The sequence below is a fragment of the Mytilus trossulus genome, chromosome 3 (assembly GCF_036588685.1).
Source record: "Mytilus trossulus isolate FHL-02 chromosome 3, PNRI_Mtr1.1.1.hap1, whole genome shotgun sequence".
Taxonomy (NCBI): domain Eukaryota; kingdom Metazoa; phylum Mollusca; class Bivalvia; order Mytilida; family Mytilidae; genus Mytilus; species Mytilus trossulus.
In genome coordinates, this window is record NC_086375.1 from 53,423,696 (window position 1) to 53,443,320 (window position 19,625).

Consider the following 19,625-nt stretch of genomic DNA (forward strand, 5'->3'; position numbering starts at 1 on the left):
ACCCTTTTTCTTAAAATGTCAAGTACCAAGTCAGGAAATACATTGTTGTTTTTTTCTCTGTGTGTTACATATTAATGTTGTGTTTCTATTGTGTCATAGTTCTCCTCTTATATTTGATGCGTTTCCTTCAGTTTTATTTTGTAACCCAGATTTGGTATTTTTTCTCAATCGATTAATGAATTTCGAACAGTGGTATACTACTGTTGCCTTTATTTATATGTACCTTTATTATATACTCCTGCTCTTTTAAATATTTCACTTACTTTTGCCAAAAGTGATAATCTCCTTCAACCTATGTTATTTGTATCACCAGCCCAGTAGTCAGCACCTCATTTTTGACATGATTATCAATAATATGATCATTTTTATAAATTTCCTATTTACAAAACTTTATTTTTTTTCGAAAAACTAAGGATATTCTTATCCAGGCAGCTACCTTAGCTGTATTTGGAACAACTTTTTGGGAATTATGGATTCTCAATGCTCTTCAACTTTGAACTTGTTTGACTTTATAAATATTTTAATATGAGCGTCACTGCTGCGTCTTATGTAGACGAAACGCGTGTCTGACGTACTAAATTATAATCCAGGTACCTTTGATAACTATTATGATCTCCTTTCATTACATTACATTACATTACATTACATTACATTAAACTACATTACATTACCGTGATTACATTAAACTACATTACATAACATAACATAACATTACATTACATTACATCACATTACATTACATTACATTACATTACATTAAACTACATTACATTACATTACATTACATTAAACTACATTACATTACCGTGATTACATTAAACTACATTACATAACATAACATAACATTACATTACATTACATCACATTACATTACATTACATTACATTACATGCTGTGTATTGTATTGTATTGTTTGATCTGATCTGATGTCCAATTTCAAATTGATAGAGATTTACTTCCCTGTCGCACTTTTGTACATGTATTCTGTTTATTTATAAATATATTATCCAATCCATTTGTTTTAAATATATGTGTTTTAACAATAAACATATTTGAATTGATCCTGACAATAGTATAATTTCAATAGTTTATGTCCCAGATTGAGCCCAGGTTGAACTTCTATTAAAGTCAGACAAGCTTTTTAAAAAAGCAAACACTTGTATTTCTCTCCTGTTTTGGTTCATTCACACGAAAGTGTTGTGACAGAGTTGTTTTAAGGCGTTTAAAATATAAACAATAAGCACAAAATACAAAAGACAAATTTCTAATTCATAAAAGCCAATGTTTTGAAATAAAAGTGACCTTAGCACTATAAAAAAAGTCGGTCAAGTGGTAGGTCAGACTGATTTCCTGACGTCACTTCCCATCATTCGTAGCTGTAATGTCCGCCGTCAGTCCTGTACAGTAAATTTCATGTAAGCTGAACTTGTTTTATAACGAATACGAGTCAAATAGAGCCTTGTCCTCAAATTTATGAATTAAACTTACCAACATAAGATGGGAGATCAATATTTAGCGTATTGTCTCTCACAGACAAGCTTCACATGGGCGTTAAAAAGCAAAGTTATCTGTTGTTGAAGTGATGAATATGGCAGCTAACTCCGACAAGATGGCAGTAACTGACAACCAATCTATTCCTATTCATGGGTCTGACTCTAGAGAAGATACAGACATGAAGCTTCAAGGTAAATCTACCAATGACGGCAATTATAAAAAGAAAAGTACTTTCAAGATAACAAGTGTTACTAAAAGTTACCATGGGTCAGCAGACATGTCAAATGATGCTGATCATGACATTGAACATGATTCAATGGATGATTTAGATGAAACTGTAGAAAGTCACACTGAAGATGCCAGTTCAGAAATATTAGATATTTCTAAACATACTGATGGCGGTGAGCCTGCATCGCCCATGGAGGAGGAAACTTCTGATCATGCTATAAACTCTGGCATTACCGCCATTAATAATACCAATAAAGAAGTTAACATTAAAACTGAACAAATGAATAGCACTAGCAATGTAAAAGAAATAAATGTGAAAGAGAAGGAAAAGGAAAAGACAGAGCCGCAAGGTCCACATCCAACCCGATTTAAAGTAGTTAAGATAGAAACGAGAGAACCATTTAAACGTGGACGTTGGAGATGTCAAGATACTTTAGATGTTCCAGCTTCAGACAAAAGTGACACTAAAATTAATATTGTAGACTCGAATGTTGGGGTACCAAATAGTACTTTACATAATGTAAGTTCAGGAGAAGACCCATCTAAAAATCCTGCCAAATCTGTGACTGTGATTCAAGGTGAAAGTAGGGAAAATTTTCACATTGATAATTCTTCAACAATTCGTCAGACTCAACCTAATAGTCAACTACAAATAGCACAAACTCCTAAGTCTAGTATACCGAGTAATCTTGCTCAACAGGTATACACACATCCAGGTTCAACTAATTTTCAGAATGGAACAGGACATTCTCAAGCTCTCCCAAATGTGAACAGTTCTTATACCCCTGGTCAAACTTCTATGCAAACAGGTGATACGACTTTCATGTATACTGGTCAGATACCTAGTACAATGCAGAATGTAGCTGGGTCAAATGTAGATAACAAATTACAGTACAATAAAGAACAACATGTTAGTAGTGATAATGTGATACAAAATATAGACAATACAGAACTAAATTCTAATTTATCAAAGACCAGCGGTGCTCATAACATGCCACAGAATTCCATGAATATTGATATACAGCAAGGGGCAATTCTGACTCCACAGTCTGTTGCTGAAGTTGTTGGAATGATTCCAAGTCCACAGGAAGAAGACAGGTATATAAATATGTATACATGTTCATATATATAAAATCAGGGTCAGAAGTAATATTATATTATATATACAATTTTATGACCTTTCTACAACGAAATTTGTTTAACATGCACATGTATAAAAATTGCGTTTTTTATCCAAAGCAATCATAGGTTTGAACATAGTTTTCAATTTAGACTCGTTTATACAATTTTATGTACATAGCTACATGTGTATACATGTATATATACATGTATTTACATGTTGGCCGGACAAGGGGAAAAGCCTCATGTACTTTGTTACAAGGGGATAAGAGGCACATTCCCCTCCCAGAAAATTTGAAAAGCACAAAAATTAGTTTAGGAGCAATTATTACTAAGTAAGGCTTTTTTTGTGGAAAAGTTGTTAAGGATTAAAAAATATCCTGAATTCTAAGTTGTACACTGAATGCTTAGCCTTTTCAGCCAAGGACTGAGTACTGTACAATGTATCAACATGCATGACTTGTATATGGCCAATTTAGTTAATTTGTAAATTCTCATATATATAGAAAACTTGCAACTTTTTTTTCAGAACATTCTCCAACCTGTATTGTGCGAACTGATCAATTTTTTTTCTTTTTAATTTATTTAATATTTTATTCTATTTATGAAAATAAGGAGAAGACTAACATGATATGGTCACCTAGCTCTTGTCATGCTTGTGTACTAATAATATTTTTTTTTATTGTGATCTGCAAATTATAAAAACATTTTGCAAGGACCATATATATAAATTAAACTTGATTTATCATTTAAAGAGCAACTGTTTTCCAGATCTGACATTCATTATATGATATTGATGGATTTAAAAATGTTTGAAGTTGAATTGTGAGGGAGTTTTATGAAATGCCATCAAATGGCAGATGGCATTTCAACAGGATTTAAAATTGCAAACAATATTGTTTATACATGTATACGAGGGTGGTAAAGGGTTATTTTCTTGCAATGTGATTTTTATTTCACGTACAACATTTTTAAAAACTTTTTTATTTGACGTTCAGTCGTGCAAGACAGGTGCCTCATTCAACGTATTCTGCTAATTTAATTTTACGTGCATCATGATTTTCAAATGCTTATTTTGCGTGCTCGGTATTTTCAAATAAAATTCAAACACTTGGCAGGGGTCATCAAGAAATACATTTTTAAAAGCCTTGAACCAATTATATCACAAATGTGTAAACTAAATCAGGAATATCAAGTAAAGCAGAGGGGTACAATGTAATATTACAAGAAGACTATATATATAGCTAATTCAGTCACAAAAGGTTCACATCAAAGTATTTATTTTTTGTACAACGTTCATGACAGTTTTATTTCATGTTCAACGTGAAATTATGTCTTATTTCATGTTTTTTCCGTGCAAGCACCCCCTTTACCATCCTCGTATACAGGAATTGAATTTTAAATGAATCGATGTTGATATCAGATTATATTTTCGCATGAACAATGCTGACAATTTCAAATATAGTTCTGACTTGATACAAATTCATACAATGCATCTAAATCTTCCCCGATTTATCACTACCTTTGGAAGTTCAAGGGATCATTTATATATATAGATCCTATCCAGTCAATGTCATTCAATTTATTGATGATACAATGTAGATTTTACTTTGATATTTAAGTTACAATATGATGTGTATTTGAAATGCTATACTTGTCAAGAAAAAAATGTCTTTTTGAAAATTACCTACATGTAAGGCCAAATAGAATAGTATTAATGGTCCCAGCAGTTGCACATGTTGCATGTGTACATTTCAAAGTAAAGGTAGGTACAACGTAGGTTGTGATTTAAAAAAAAATATGGTGTATACAGTATTTTTTACATTGAGCCTACATGTATGTGAGCACTATTCTGACTTTAACAGCACAAAAGCTTACATTTGTACATGTACAGTAGTTAATGAAAAATGGAAAAAAAATCTCTAGGGTAGGCTTTTATTAAGACTAAAAAGTGGGGTACACTGGAACCTGTATCACTTATTTTTATGAGGCCTAAAAAATAAAAGAAATGCATGGTGCATAAATTAAATCTGCCTCTTGGTGCTAGATTTTTCTAGCTGTGTAATTAAGACCATTGGTTGCTTAAGGCTGCTTTTTCAAGTTTTGCTCTTTGGTTATGTTGTTGTCTCTTTGACACAGTTATGTTAGCTATAGGCATTTAACAATGTTTAACATTGGAATTTCTCATGGTAACCTTTATATCAAAGTTAACGATCATCAGTTGAATTTTCTTGATTATCAAACATAAAATGAGTACCCACAAAAGCAAATACTTCTTTTCAAAAGATATTTAAGAAGTTTAATTTCCAATAAACTATATGTAAACACATTAAACTTACATCTCTAAATTTTTTGTTTTCCAAATTTCATTGAAAATCTTGTAAAAACTCACAAACCTGCCATGGGACTTTTTTGCAGTAGTAGTAGTACTCTGAAAATACCCTACAGACACTTATATATAAGAAAAACCCTGGCATATCATTTCAAACAGGGATTCAAAATATAATAATTGATAAATCAAGAATTTTTGCAGATACATTTGTAGTAATAGAATTGAAAAAACAACTTTAATATTTTAACATGTTTAAAGGATTGTTTTTTCTAGTCAACACATGTACATACATGATATTATTAGTTAAAAAAAATAAAAATTGGGCTTCTGAAATTTTGATATAATGTAATAACCCCAAAATCTTACTAATGTTAAAGGGTTTGGAATCCAACTTATGTTTACATGTATTATAATAAACAGATGAAATGAGAGCCTGATCTGCATTGATTTTATAGTCTTTCTTCAAGCTATCTGGTTCAAGGTCCAGATTCTTTAAAAATTCCTACTGATATTTGTGATAACACAAGAAAATTGCTTAGACAGTGTTAGATAGGAATCATATTTTAATAATGTTTGTCCTCAGTGAATTACATTTGGGTATTTCATCATTGTACAGTAATTGCTACATGTAATATAGATGTCTCCTAGCAAGGAGTTAGGGGCTTGAGATACAGTATGTGAAGTTGGCCACCAATGCAGACTTGTCTCTGATTTGGGCAAAAAATCACATTGTGATAGAATCATGCCTATTGACTTAATAGTCCAAATAATATACATTTTGTAGGTATATTGTATTACAATGATTAAGAATAGAGGCAATAGAAATTACACACTGATCATTTTGCTGATGAAGCTAAAACAGATAATACTAAGAAAACTAGATTCATTAAAATTTCAGATGTTTGTTTTTAGCTTTGTTAAACTCATTTGACTGTCGCTTTTTCAAAAAGCTAACCTCAGAAAAATTGTTGCTTTTTATGCTGTGTACTTTTTTTCTGAAGAATCTTGAGCATTTGATGTATCATATACCATGTATACCGTATGTAATACTGTAAATTCAGAAATTGTTGTGAGGTTTTTATTATTGCGAAAAATGTGACAGAGTTGTAAACACAATAATTTAAACTCACATTTTGAAACATTTTATATGAATTAAACAGGCTTTTTCTCAAAGGCGTAAAAATTAAAATCGCATTTAGGTCTTAAATGACAAAATTGCAATAATAAATGCATACAATAATTTCTGACATTACTGTAATGGATTATGGCAAATGAAGAATAAGATATTATGAACATGTTCACAAAAATATATCAGCCAATTCAGTACAAGTATTTTGGGGAAAGTATGAATTGAGCAGAAAGTTGAATTAATAAGCAATGACACCAATGTCTCATGTTAAAACTAAATTGCTTATATATAGAACTTTTGTGTTTTGATACTATCTTCATACAAGTAGATAATTTCAGGTCTAAAAGAAACTTCAGTGCTATTAGTCCTCTGACACCAGGTGGACGGTATGTAGAAACTACTAACAACAGTTTCTCACAGGCTTGTTAATAATCAACAAAAACTTCCTTTTCAGCACAGATGGCAATCGTAGAACTAAGTTCAAATTTACCATACAAAGTTTATTTATGAAAAATAAGTTGAAAAAGTTTATTAAAAAAAACCTCACAGTACTAATTTTCCTGTATGTGTGATTGAGGTCAAATGACAGGGTTATATATTGAAATACTAAAAAAATAATATTGCCATCTATTGGAAAAAGATCCCAAACATAATTCACCAATATTCCTTATTAATGCATACAAATTTTTACTTGCATCATGCAGTCTGCACTGTTAGCCAATAATCTGATGACACTCACTTGTGAAATTTTATTTGAACTTGTAAGTATTTACAAAAACTTGGTCTAAAACAAAGAAAAATGTGGGAATATTGGTCTTCGGACCAAGTAGTAACAAAATATTCTGGTGCAGATTGTTGCATGCATGGTTTGATATTTTTGACCAATTGAAAATTCATACCATATAAACTAATTAAAGTTATCATGGTGAAACCAAACTAAGTGTGTATTATAAGGTAGGCTTCAAAAGGAAGTTTTTCTGTAAAAAAAAATGTAGCTACAAGCTTTGGAGAGACATATATCACTTTCATTTTATTTTGTCACCTTTTGCATTAATACTCATTTTGACCTTCCTTTAGATTCACCAGTTTTTCCTTATTTAATAGTGCTGCAGTGTACTAATTTAGTCGATTTGATTTTGTAGGTAAAATATTTGAATGGCTTATTTTAGATAATTTAGATAATGTACAAGTAGTTTTCAATATAAATCATGTACATGTACACATATGAGATAAAGGTCTATCCATTATTGCCAATTTATATCAGTGTTTTCCATTTATATATGCAATGGGTAGTACTGCTGATAGGTGTTATGGGGGTTAATATTTGTAGACCCAACAGTTTTATCAAAATGTTGATGGTAATTGATAGTTCTACCAAATGTTGTGAAAACTTAGTCATGTATGCTCATGGTAAGATGTGGTAAGATTGCCAATGAGAAAAATTCAACAACATAACTATCCACTAAAGAATGAGGATGTTAACAAACATGACGACTAAAGTAACTTGAAATGTATTCTTGATGTCGAATTTGGGACATAAAAGGGATTTTGTGTACTTTAAAATTGTTAAAAAGTATGTAGTTGTTGATTTCTCTTGTTATTTTGTCTCTTGTGGAGAGTTGTCTCATTGACAATCATACCACATCTTCTTATCTTTATATACATGTTATTGAGTTATGTGTTTTCACACTTACTCTTTAGGGAATATAAATATTCTTACAAATAATGGCAATGTATGCATTATTTCTCAGAAAGTATATATCACTCAATTCAGCTCCTTGACATTTGTTCTGACCTTGTTACATAAGCCCTGATCATGAGCATGCATCTTATACTGTGTTTTTATATCCATTGCTCTCCAAAATTCCTCTTTATTAATAGTTCGGTTCCGCAATCGCACGGAATAGGTTAATTCCGTACTCGTTTTGTACTTTACAATCCGTTACATACTTCCGGGGAGTTCGATACAACAACAACAACTACAACTGAACAAAGAAGGTCATCGATTATATTTTATAGCCACAGGTAATTTGTGTTCAATATATTATCTTGTATCTAACAATTAGTATGCACTTGGAACTGGTATACCAAACAGTTTGAACGGCGCAAAGATAAATTTATACGGAATGTCTGTTTTTGGCGGTCTTTTTAAAATCTATAAATGATAAATCATGACAAAACCACAGGCACTTACGTTGATACTGGGTCTTCCAATGGATAGAAACAAGTGCCTGTGAACAAAACATATAATTTTTGCGTTGCAGAGAGAATTTTCTTGGGACTTTTTAAGTTCTTTCTGAAACATGAGACTTTTGGATTAACAAAAATAACCTTTTTTTTTAATTTCCATTTGCCCAGTGTAGTATTACATATTCAAAACAGCAAATTATGTAAAGGCCTTAGCCATTCAATTAATTCATGCCATTATCATGATGTACTTGCAAGGCTATTTTTTCATATGACACCAACCTCAACTAAAGATTAAAAAAATATCCTTGCAAGATGCATTTATTGTTTTTATTTTTTATATATTAATTTAAATACTATTGTACATGTTGTATTAAAAATTAATATATTATAAGGGCTAGTGAGTACTTCCTAGGCTATATAATTATGTTCACCAGAATGAGTGTGCCACAAAAAAGGGTAATTTTTATGTCCTGCTGGTAAGAATAGGGCTTTTCTTTCAACATATTTACTGTCCAAAAACAGGAGCATGTCTAGCTAGAACAGGGTATGTGTTTCAAAATGTTTGTGTTTAGCATGTTCAGAACAGGGTATATTTTGGCAAGTGCTATTTACACAATTATACTCACTCAAAATGATTGCCAATAATATAATCCCCTTGGAGAGCAACATATATAGACATTGATACATATTTAAAAAAATAAAAATGTCCCTTGATGATTTTTAATTGTTGTTTCCTGAGAATAAAAATTTAGCAGGCATTTTACATTTAAAATACCAAACACTTTTATTTTTTAAGTAATACTGTACAAATGTAGATTAATTTCAAATCACAGTACTGTAACCAAATTGTACATACATGAGTTTTAAAAAATGGTAGCGGAAATATAACATGTTATATTTCTTTAATAGTTATCCCATGAGGACGCAGTGTGTCAAGTGTCAGATCACCCAGATCGCAGGAGGCCAGAAGGTGATCTGACACTGACACACCAAAGTACGAGTGGGATATAAAAAAGAAGATGTGGTGTGAATGCCAATGAGACAACTATCCACAAAAGACCAAAATGACACAAACATCAACAACTATAGGTCACCATACGGCCTTCAACAATGAGCAAAGCCCATACCACATAGTTAGCTATAAATATTATAACTATTTTACATCCCAGCTGTTTTAGATTAGATGAAAAATCCCTTACAATTCTTAAAATGTACTAAGTTTAGAACGCCACACAACCATTATAATATATTTTATATATTACTATATAATGTATACCCTTTTTGACCCCTGAACGGATGAGTCAATATCACACAATGATTTAATGAATTTTTTTTTGTAAGGGGGCGATTTCTAGTAGATAGAATAATGGCGGGCGAGAGGGTGAACAAGTCTATATAATAAATAAGTAAACCATTATAGGTCAATGTACAGATGTACAGCCTTCAACACAGAGCCTTGGGCCAAAATAAATAATAGGTTTGTTTGCCCAAACGCTACCTACCCAGAAAAAAGCTGCCTACTCAAATTCTTTTATTGTCCTGATTTGAAGAAGTTTTTTTTTAATCAAATAGACATGAAGATTAATAAACATCTGATACTTCAATTTCTTTTTTTGAAAAAAAAAAAGAAAATGCCTACCTACCTACCCACTGTCTCAACCTTTGGGTAGGGTTTGGGCAAACCAAAATATTTTTAAGTGTGGCCTTGGCTCACACCGAACAACAAGCTATAAAGGGCCCCAAAATTACTAGTGTAAATTAAACCATTCAAACTGGAAAACCAATATATATATTATAAGGAAAAGGTGAACTTTATATTTGGTTTATATAATGAACAAGCTTTGTACGGCTTATCATTCATTTTGTTTGCCTTGCCAATTCCATATGATCTTGACCTTATCAATTATTATGGTTCATTGTCCCGCAGTAATCTGATGTTCAGTGGTTTTCCTTTGTTTTAGCGTTCATAAGTGTTTCTTTATTTTTTTATACCACCACCAGACAATCTTTTTGAGATTATGTATTGGTATTATATCATCGTCGTATGAAGACATCAGGTTTACACACCATTACTTTTGTATAAGACAATAGAAATCTCTGAAAGAAGTAGGTCCGGTAAGGACTGATTTTGGCCTCAAATTTCAAGTTCATCTGACAAAAGATTTTTACTACTTTTTAAACACTTAAGTGTCTTTTTCATTTGAATTAAATAGTTTATGAGAAAGATTTGAACTGATTTAGTCATTAAAAACGATCTGATTCAAGCTCAAATATGAAACATCAACCAAATATGCCAAAAAATATCACTTTTCGTATGTTTTTTGTCAAAAATGACAGTGGACGCATCAATGTTCATCCTCAACCTTTATATATATGTTATGTATTATCATAAAATACAACTTTCATTTCAATAATAAGGATGAACATGAATGGTCACTTTCATTTTACATGAAAACTGTCTAAAATTTAACTAAAATGCTAGAATTTTGAAGAATTCAGTAATTTAGCATGACTTTAAGGTGCCAGTACCCGATGTATGTTCATTGTATAGTCAAAAATAGCCCATACATGTATTTATGTAGCAGAAGCACTCTACTGTCCAATAAATAACTAAAAGTTTACATTTTAAACACAAGGTTTATGACCACAAAAAGAAGGTTGGGATTGATTCTGGGAGTTTTGGTCCCAACAGTTTTAGAATTTGTAAAAGGGACCAAAATTAAACTTTGTTTGATTTCATCAAAAAGTTCTTTGATATATGTCAAATTTAACGGGTTTAAACAGTGCATTTAATTTAGATTCTTAATTTTTTGGTCCTGTTGTCAAATTGGTCTTCATCAAGGTCCAACATGTCCAAAATTTTAATTGGTTTGATTTTAACAAAAAAAGAATTCTTGTGATTCTTTGATATGCTGGACATTTACTTGGATTTTTGATTATGAGTAAAGTTTTCAAATTGGTCTAAATCAGGGTGATTGGTCCACATTAAATTTTGTTTGATTTCAACAAAAATTGAATACATGAGGTTCTTTGCTATGCTGAATCTAAACATGAATTTAGATTTTTGACATTTTGACCCCATTATCCAATTGGCCCACATTGAGGTCTAAAGGGTCAAAAATTGAACTTAATTTGATTTCACCAAACATTGAATTCTTCCGGTTCTTTGATATGCTGAATCTAACAAAGTATTTAAATTTTGGATAAAAGACCATAGAAGGTACATGTTTATATCAAATTCAAAATTTTGAAATTCTTAGACCACATTCATTCTGTGTCAGAAACAGGGCTTGACCTCTGCAATCGTATTCAGCTGTGGTCTGCAGAGCATTATATTATAGAGATTAGACTATTGGTTTCACACAAGTAATTTTTTAAGCCCTTTATAACTTGCTGTTAGGTGCGAGTGTAGGCTCCGTGTTGAAGACTACCTTGATTTATCATGGCCTTGGTTTACTTATATAAATTGTGACTTGGATTGAGAGTTGTCTCATTGGCACTCATACCACATCTTCCTACCTGTACATACAATGTATCTATGACTAATTTATAAATATCCATCCTTTTTTTTTTTTTGCAGTATGGGGAAGAAGTATTGCTGTGTCCCACTGTGTCACAATACATCAGACACTGTTACAGAAAATGGCTCAAAGGTGATTCTCCACAGATTTCCAATGTCAGAAAAGAAATCTCACATAAAGAGGCAGTGGATAACCAGAGTTAATAATGTTAGGGCTAATTTCGTAGTGAATGATAGTTCTCGAATTTGCAGTGAACATTTTGAGGGTCCATTCACAGACCAATCACTACCAACAAGGTTTCCATCAAAGCCTCAAAGGGAAGTTAAGACAAGAAGACCTCTCTTAAAATATGAATTAAATGTTGACAACAATAATAACATTCCTCCATGTGATACACAAATGAGCCATATTAATGATGCCAGCATTTTAGAAGGTTTGAATGAGAATGAACATGCTATGCATAACTTTGAAAAACTGGCGATTGCTACACAAACTATGGACACAGGTATGAATGCAACACCTGAATATGTTGATGTGGAAACACAAGTGGGCCACACAAAAGAGGTGAAGGATATAGGAATACAGTGTGACTTACCTAGGATGATATTCGAGGATATTAAAGATGATGACAGCAAAGTCAAGTTTTATACTGGCTTCCCAACTTTTAAAGTGTTTTGGCTGTTCTTCTTGACACTAACTAAACATGGTGCAGAGAAACTAAACTATTGGGAAGGAGAAAAAAGATCAATGGGAGATAAACTGTACCACCAGGAAAGTTATGACAAGCCAGGGAAAAAACGGTTTTTACGACCAATAGATGAATTTCTCTTAACATGTATGAAATTGAGACTTGGATTGAATCAAGAACATTTAGCCGACATATTCAGAATTTCAAAAACAACAGTTTCAAGAACATTCAATACTTGGGTTAACTTTATATATGACCATAGCAAAGGTTTAATTGCTTGGCCTACAAGAGAACAAATACTTGCGAATCTACCTCAGCATTTTAATGATCATGTTAATACAAGAATTGTACTTGATTGCACAGAATTTTTTACTGAAAGACCTTCTTCTCTTGTGTCACAGTGGCTGACATGGTCTGAATATAAGCATCACAATACATTTAAAATCTTAATAGGAGTAACACCTAATGGAATGGTAACATTTGTGTCAAGATTATGGGGAGGAAATGTTTCTGACAGACATATAGTTGAACATGATGGGTTGATACCTAAATTGTCTCCTGGAGATGTTATAATGGCAGATAAGGGGTTTACTATTGAAGACTTACTCTCCCCAGACATTGGTTTAAATGTTCCACCCCGTGTATCAACAAAACATCAGATGTCATCCTCAGAATTTTTCAAAACAGCTAACATTGCCTCAGCTAGAATTGTTGTAGAGATGAAAATGGAGCAAGTGAAAAATTTTCAGATTTTAAATTCTATTTTACCACTTTCAGAAGCACATCTGGCTGAACAAATAGCTATAATTTGTATATCTTGGACAAACTTATTGCCTCCTCTTTTGCAATAACTTAAACATTAAGGGCATATCCAACAGTATATTTCGGACAGTGATATTTCTTTATTTTTACATAAGTTATGTTAATATTGTTTACAGCACATACTGTTATCATAGAACAAATTTTTGCTAAAAAAATAGTTTTTCAAAATAATGTAGGTCAAAATTAAACCAAAGAAATGTGTGTCAAACTTGCAATGTCATATATATTGTCAAAAATAAACAAGTGACATGTCCCACAAAACCTCATTGTGACATTTGAATATGTAACAAAATTTTCAGGAAAATATATATATTTATTTTCAATCATTTAGTGACTCTTATTACCTTTCTTCACTTGCATGACTTGAAACTATTGGATATGCTCTTAAATTATACAAACAGCTGTTGTCATGACATGCAATTTTGTTTTCATTTTTCATGCCATACAAGTATACATGTACATGTACATGATGTACATGAATATTAAAGATAACAAAATTTTATTGTATTAATTTCTTATCTCAATTATCATATGATTACATGTATATGGTTCACTTAACTTTAAAATATGACTGTGTAAAACAGTTCATTCACTGGATAAAAATTTTGGCTAAGGTTTTCTATAATGAAGATGAAGTCACATCGAGAGCCTGTAAATCTGACATTGGTTATCATTTGTTTATTTGTTACATATTTGTTTTTTATTCATTTTTTTTAATATAAATAAGGCACTTTGTTTTCTCCATTGAATTGTTTTACATTGTCATTTCGGGTCTTTAGCTGACTGTGCGGTATGGGCTCTGCTCATTGTTGAAGGCTGTACGATTACCTATAATTGTTAATTTCCAAGTTATTTTGGTCTCTTGTGGAAAGTTGTCATTGGAAATCATACTACATCTTCAATTGATATTTAGTTCAAATAGGGCATCTGTGTATTGGTGGACACATTTTCTTGTTGAATAGTACATGTTTTGTTGTACATATAAACATTCATTCAAGACCAAAGATGTTGATAGGGTACTGATAAATCAGTAAGGCATGCAAAATATTTTAAAGTGTGTGCACTTTCCTCTTTTATATGTATGAATTGTCTAGTTTTCAAGCATCTCATTCACTGAGCTTCTAAAAGAGAATTCATTCATTTAAAATCTTTAACAATGAGCAAAATCCATACAATAATTAAAGTTCATAACATATCTTTCATACATGTAGGTACCATAGATGATTCCTTGAAAACAAAATTAGAACAGTCACAACATCCTGAATTGACCAGGAAGAAAATGTCTTAATATGAATTTGAGCCTCTAGTGTTTACCAGAAGCCAGTCTGGTCTGTAATTTTAAAGTCTGATAATCATATTCATTTGATATTTTTTTTTTTTTTGGTACTTTCATACTTTCAAAGGAGGAGATTTAGAAAAAAAGAAGTTTACCACAAACAGACTACAGATGGATGCCAAGTGATTGCAAAAACTATAACAATAACACATCCTTTTTGGACATATGAGCCTGAAAGGAATATTTGGTACTAACACACAGAATTGATAGTAAATAAATGGTCAATTAAAATGTTGAAATGGGGAATATGTCAGAGACAACAACCCGACCATAGAAAACAACAACAGCAGAAGGTCACCAACGTAGCGAGAAATTCCCGTTACCATTTTTTAATCGTCAATACAGAACACTTTAAATCAGTTTATGATTCTTTAATAATTTTTCATTTAGGAAAAAGTGCTTTTCCTCGTTTCACTCTGCATGAAAAGAATTCAGGTATAATTGAATTCAAATAAAAAGAATTAAGTTTGAAAAGCATATCATTCCATAAAGCTTCATCAAATGATATTCTTTCAACAGAAATTCCCTTTGTTGTCCATACAACAAAGTCTACCCATGATACTTCATACAATGCCATTTGTCCTTGAACTTGGAACATATATTTATGATTTCCTTTTAATTTCAACTTCCCATTCTCTAATTCACAGCAAAATTTTGAATCAACTGCACATTGCTGAGGCTGTCTCTTTCTCCACGGTGTTTCATCCTTGTCTGAACCATAAGGACACTTAATTTCAACTATACCACAACCACAAACTTGACAAGATACAAAAGAATCAATACTGGCTCCAAGATATGGATAATTAGGATTCACAAGTAGACCTTTATTTTCCACTGTAACATTTTGACAAGTTTTCAGGTGATTAATTTGATATTCTTTAACTGCTACCCTCTCTTTTAAACGACCCCATTCCAAACTCTTAACTTTCAAATTTTGCTGTGACACATCATAATTTAGAATACGGCGAATTAAACAGTCTGGTTTGTCAGTTATCCTTTTGCAAACATCTCCAAATACAGAGGCAGTTAATAATTTTGATCTGGCTTTCATCCAGTTAATATTGATGTGTTGACCTCTTGTTGACAATTCTAACTGTTTTGATGTATCCATGGTGATAACCATATCATTTAAAAATGTTGAGAAAACATTTTTACAAGTTTCAGACTTTAAGTCAACTGTATCACGGTACACAAATTGAGGATTGTATGTATCTAAAAATTTATCAATTGAGCATTCTGTCCTTAAGGTTTTATATAAAACACAGGTGGGATAAATATCCTTAAGTCCATCTAATATTTCACTTAAGAACTCGTTTTCATCATTGTCACAAGAACTTGGTTTATATGCTCCTGGATATGGTTTTACTTTATCAGTTTTATCTTTATCGGTTTTTGCAAATGTTAAATCTTTGACTCTTTTTGGACTTGGTTTTCTTGCTATAGGTCTGGGACGATCCCACTGACAAGCATCACTGGTACATGAATTTTTTGTTTTCTCTAATGTATATAAAAGAGCACCAACATGTGCACAAAAACCAGCATCACCTGCCTTGCAATTGCAATGTCCAGATAAAATATACCCTGTCTTTTTTGAAAGACACACATGTAATGAGTAAAAGGTAGACATTTGGCCCGAATTTCCAACCTGAACCTTTAGTCTCATTGATGGCAGGCAATTGGCCTTAAAATAACAATGATCACTGTCGACATCTATTTTATTATAAAATATATCATAAATGAAATTTTCATTGCAAAATCTTTTCGCTTTAATCATGTGTTTATCAAAACTTATTCTAGTCCCAGTTGTAGGATTCTTTTGATAGTGAAAGTAGTTATCTACATCCTTTACTTGTAGAGGTGGAATATCACATGTGTCTATTTTTTTCCAATCATCTTTGAGTAATTCAAAATCCTGAATATTACATGTGACTGCATCCATCCCATCATCTTCACCAGATTCTTGACCAGATGTCAATGCTCTATATACCCTGTTTACAAGAGTCTCCTTGGTTCCACTAATTTTCAAAGTTTTTGCTCGAAGCCATTCTCTCAGATCAGTTACCTTCCAATTTTTAAGTTCTTGCACAGACAGGAAGCACTCTGCATCTTCTGAATCTGTATCACTTGCATTTGACATCTGAAAGGGATGAAGCAAATAGTAACCAGGAACATATCATGTATCATTTGAATAAAACATTTATTTCCCTTGGCCTCGGGAGATATGAAGATGTGTTCACCCTTAAAAAATAATATTTCCCTCCGACAGAGCCCTCATGAAATATTAAAATATATTCTTGGGTCAACATATCTTCACATCTGCCTCAGGCACAGGAAATAAATGACAATGTACAGTATCACCCTTATTGAAAGTCAATTTTTGTGTAATGTTGTATGTTCAAGATTTCTGTGTTTAAAAATAACTGTAGTCTCTATATACATGTAAAAACAATATGAGTTATTAGGTATGGGAACTTTTATGTAAGGGGGGCCTGCTCAATTCATGCTTCAGTGATTCCCTTTATAGTCAACCATTTTTTCACACAAAAAGGGTGGGGGGCTTGGATCTGCCTATGTTTAATATTTGACATCTTTGGTTGAAGCAAACAAATCTTGTTTGTTTTTATAGAAGTGTAGCTACTGCTAGTGGGATGATCATTTCCTAATCACAATGCATGGCTAACAATAGTTGAAAACTGAGCATATGCCAGTGGCAGATCAAGAAATTTTCATAGGGGTGGGTGGGGTGGGGTGTTTCAACAGCCAAGAGGAAAAAGTATTAAAATGTTATACATATAAGACCTTTGCTTTTCCCTCGTGAACAGTTTCACACTTATAAATTTGGGGCCCTTTAATCCTTTAACTTATAGCTTGCTGTTAGGTCTGAGTGATAGCTCCATGTTGAAGATACTTGGATCCGAGACATATAAATTATAATACAATACTATAATATGTCTCTGCTTGGATGGATAGTTGTCTCATTGACACTTATACCACATCTTTCTACATGTATACAAATTTTGTATCCTCGAATTCAACAGTACATGTACGTCTACATCACATATTTGTACTATTGCCGAATCAAAATAATGTTTTCTTATCTTATCATATATATTTTTCCACTCCAATATCTTGTTTGCTTTGATTTGTATGTCTTTAACAGGTGTGACTATAAATCACACTCGGTTAGATTCTATTTCATTGGCATTGTTACCAAGAACAACAACAAGAAACGAACGGCAAACCGTAAGATTTGTGCATATTTTTGGCGTCTTTTTTACCAAAATCTGTTTAGTCACCTTTTCATTTAACATTTTCTAGAGTAACAACGAGTAATGGTACACCAAGAAATATATTTTTCATACTTACTATCTTAAGAAATCAATCAGGACACTAGAAGCTCAGACTAGAAGTTCTCCATTTGACATTTATCATTGTCATTGTTTACCTGAAACTCCCCGGAAGTTGAATTCGGATGAAAACTAATGGCCGTAACAAGGTCGGAAAAACACCCGGAAAAACTATTGCGGAACCGGACTATTGTTGTCTTCCTCAGAACCCTTAAAATTGGCTTTTTGTATACATATAGATAAGGAACTGTATAATACAAGTAGCTGCAGTGCTCAATAAGTTTAAGGAATTAAACTGTGATGCTGAATCATTCCACCATGAACTGGATTCTTATATTCCAGTATCCATTATATCGCTTATAGATATATATCTATTGCATTGTATGCCAGCTTCTATATTTCTTATTGTTTACTAAGCTTATGACGAGATAGATTTTCAGAAAGTTTCTAAAAGTTAACAGATAGATCATAGGTGATAGCCATCTTAGCTTCATGTATTGTTAAACCCAAAATATGGAAGATGCTTTGCAGCTTTTCTTATTATCTGTTATACGAACTTAATATCTAGGGAAAATAGGGGACCAAAAATGTGCATATTTTTGGGGAAACTTCATTGGTTTCTGTTAGAATAACCGTTATGGCCACTGTATTGTTGTTCCATCTGCATGCTAGAATAAATCATGTGGTTAAATTAAAGTAGACCTAACATGAAATAGGTATTTATAGCTTTATATATTGTATGTATTTTTTTGTTTGTTGTATACTGTTGACATCTAGATCTAGATGACTTTATGTGTTTTTGTTTTTTTTTATGTTATTTATGTTACATGTATAGTGGTACTGCAGTTGAAGAATTCACACCGTCAATAAGGGATTTGATGAATGCAACTGCCTTTTACTGGTGATGTGTAGCAGAGCCAGTAAAACATATTTGCTACCATCAAATCTAAAATTGTTGTGGCAACCTTTAAACTGCAATAGTGTTTTTCCTATTAATAAATGCATTACAGAAGATACATCAATATAAATGGCTGTGAAAATGTATAAATTTAAGAGAAAATAGATTTTCGCTAAACATCTTGATGGATTTTGCCACAAAACGTCATGGTAATATATATATGACGTCATACAAATTCAAACTGAAAGTTATTTCTTTACTTGTACATTTCAAATTGGGATAATATCTGATTAATACCATGTTTTTGTAGGGGGGTGTAATTTATTTTCATGTAAATATTGTATGAATCAAACATTTTAACACACAAAAAAATCATATCATACTGGCTTTTTTTTGCCAATCAGTGCCTAAGTGGACCATAAGATCTTTTGCCATCACTTCAAGTCTTGGCATACATCAACATCAACAGCTATTTGTCAGAACATTGCTGGAAACTGGCATGACTTCACTTATTTCAACCT

At 32.0% G+C, this 19,625-nt stretch overlaps 2 protein-coding genes across 4 annotated transcripts in view; one reads left to right on the forward strand and one right to left on the reverse strand.

Moving 5' to 3' along the window:
• The first annotated feature begins 1,232 nt into the window (after positions 1-1,232).
• The window catches only part of LOC134711833 (TSC22 domain family protein 2-like), a 61,083-nt gene continuing 42,690 nt past the window's right edge, over positions 1,233-19,625 (forward strand). Inside the window, exons 1-2 of one of the 3 annotated variants that reach the window (XM_063572759.1) lie at positions 1,233-2,820; positions 6,641-6,688. In XM_063572759.1, the coding sequence (XP_063428829.1) occupies positions 1,583-2,820; positions 6,641-6,688 (1,286 nt within the window). In that variant the 5' untranslated portion in view covers positions 1,233-1,582. The remainder of the gene's footprint in view (positions 2,821-6,640; positions 6,689-19,625) is intronic. The other 2 variants (XM_063572760.1, XM_063572761.1) reach the window with 2 other exon arrangements.
• Positions 15,193-18,351, reverse strand: LOC134711832 (uncharacterized). Its single transcript, XM_063572758.1, has 2 exons — positions 18,226-18,351; positions 15,193-16,996 (listed from the first exon to the last, which is right to left on the reverse strand). Exon 2 carries the CDS (start codon positions 16,994-16,996, stop codon positions 15,242-15,244), a length of 1,755 nt encoding a protein of 584 aa, XP_063428828.1. The 5' UTR covers positions 18,226-18,351; the 3' UTR covers positions 15,193-15,241.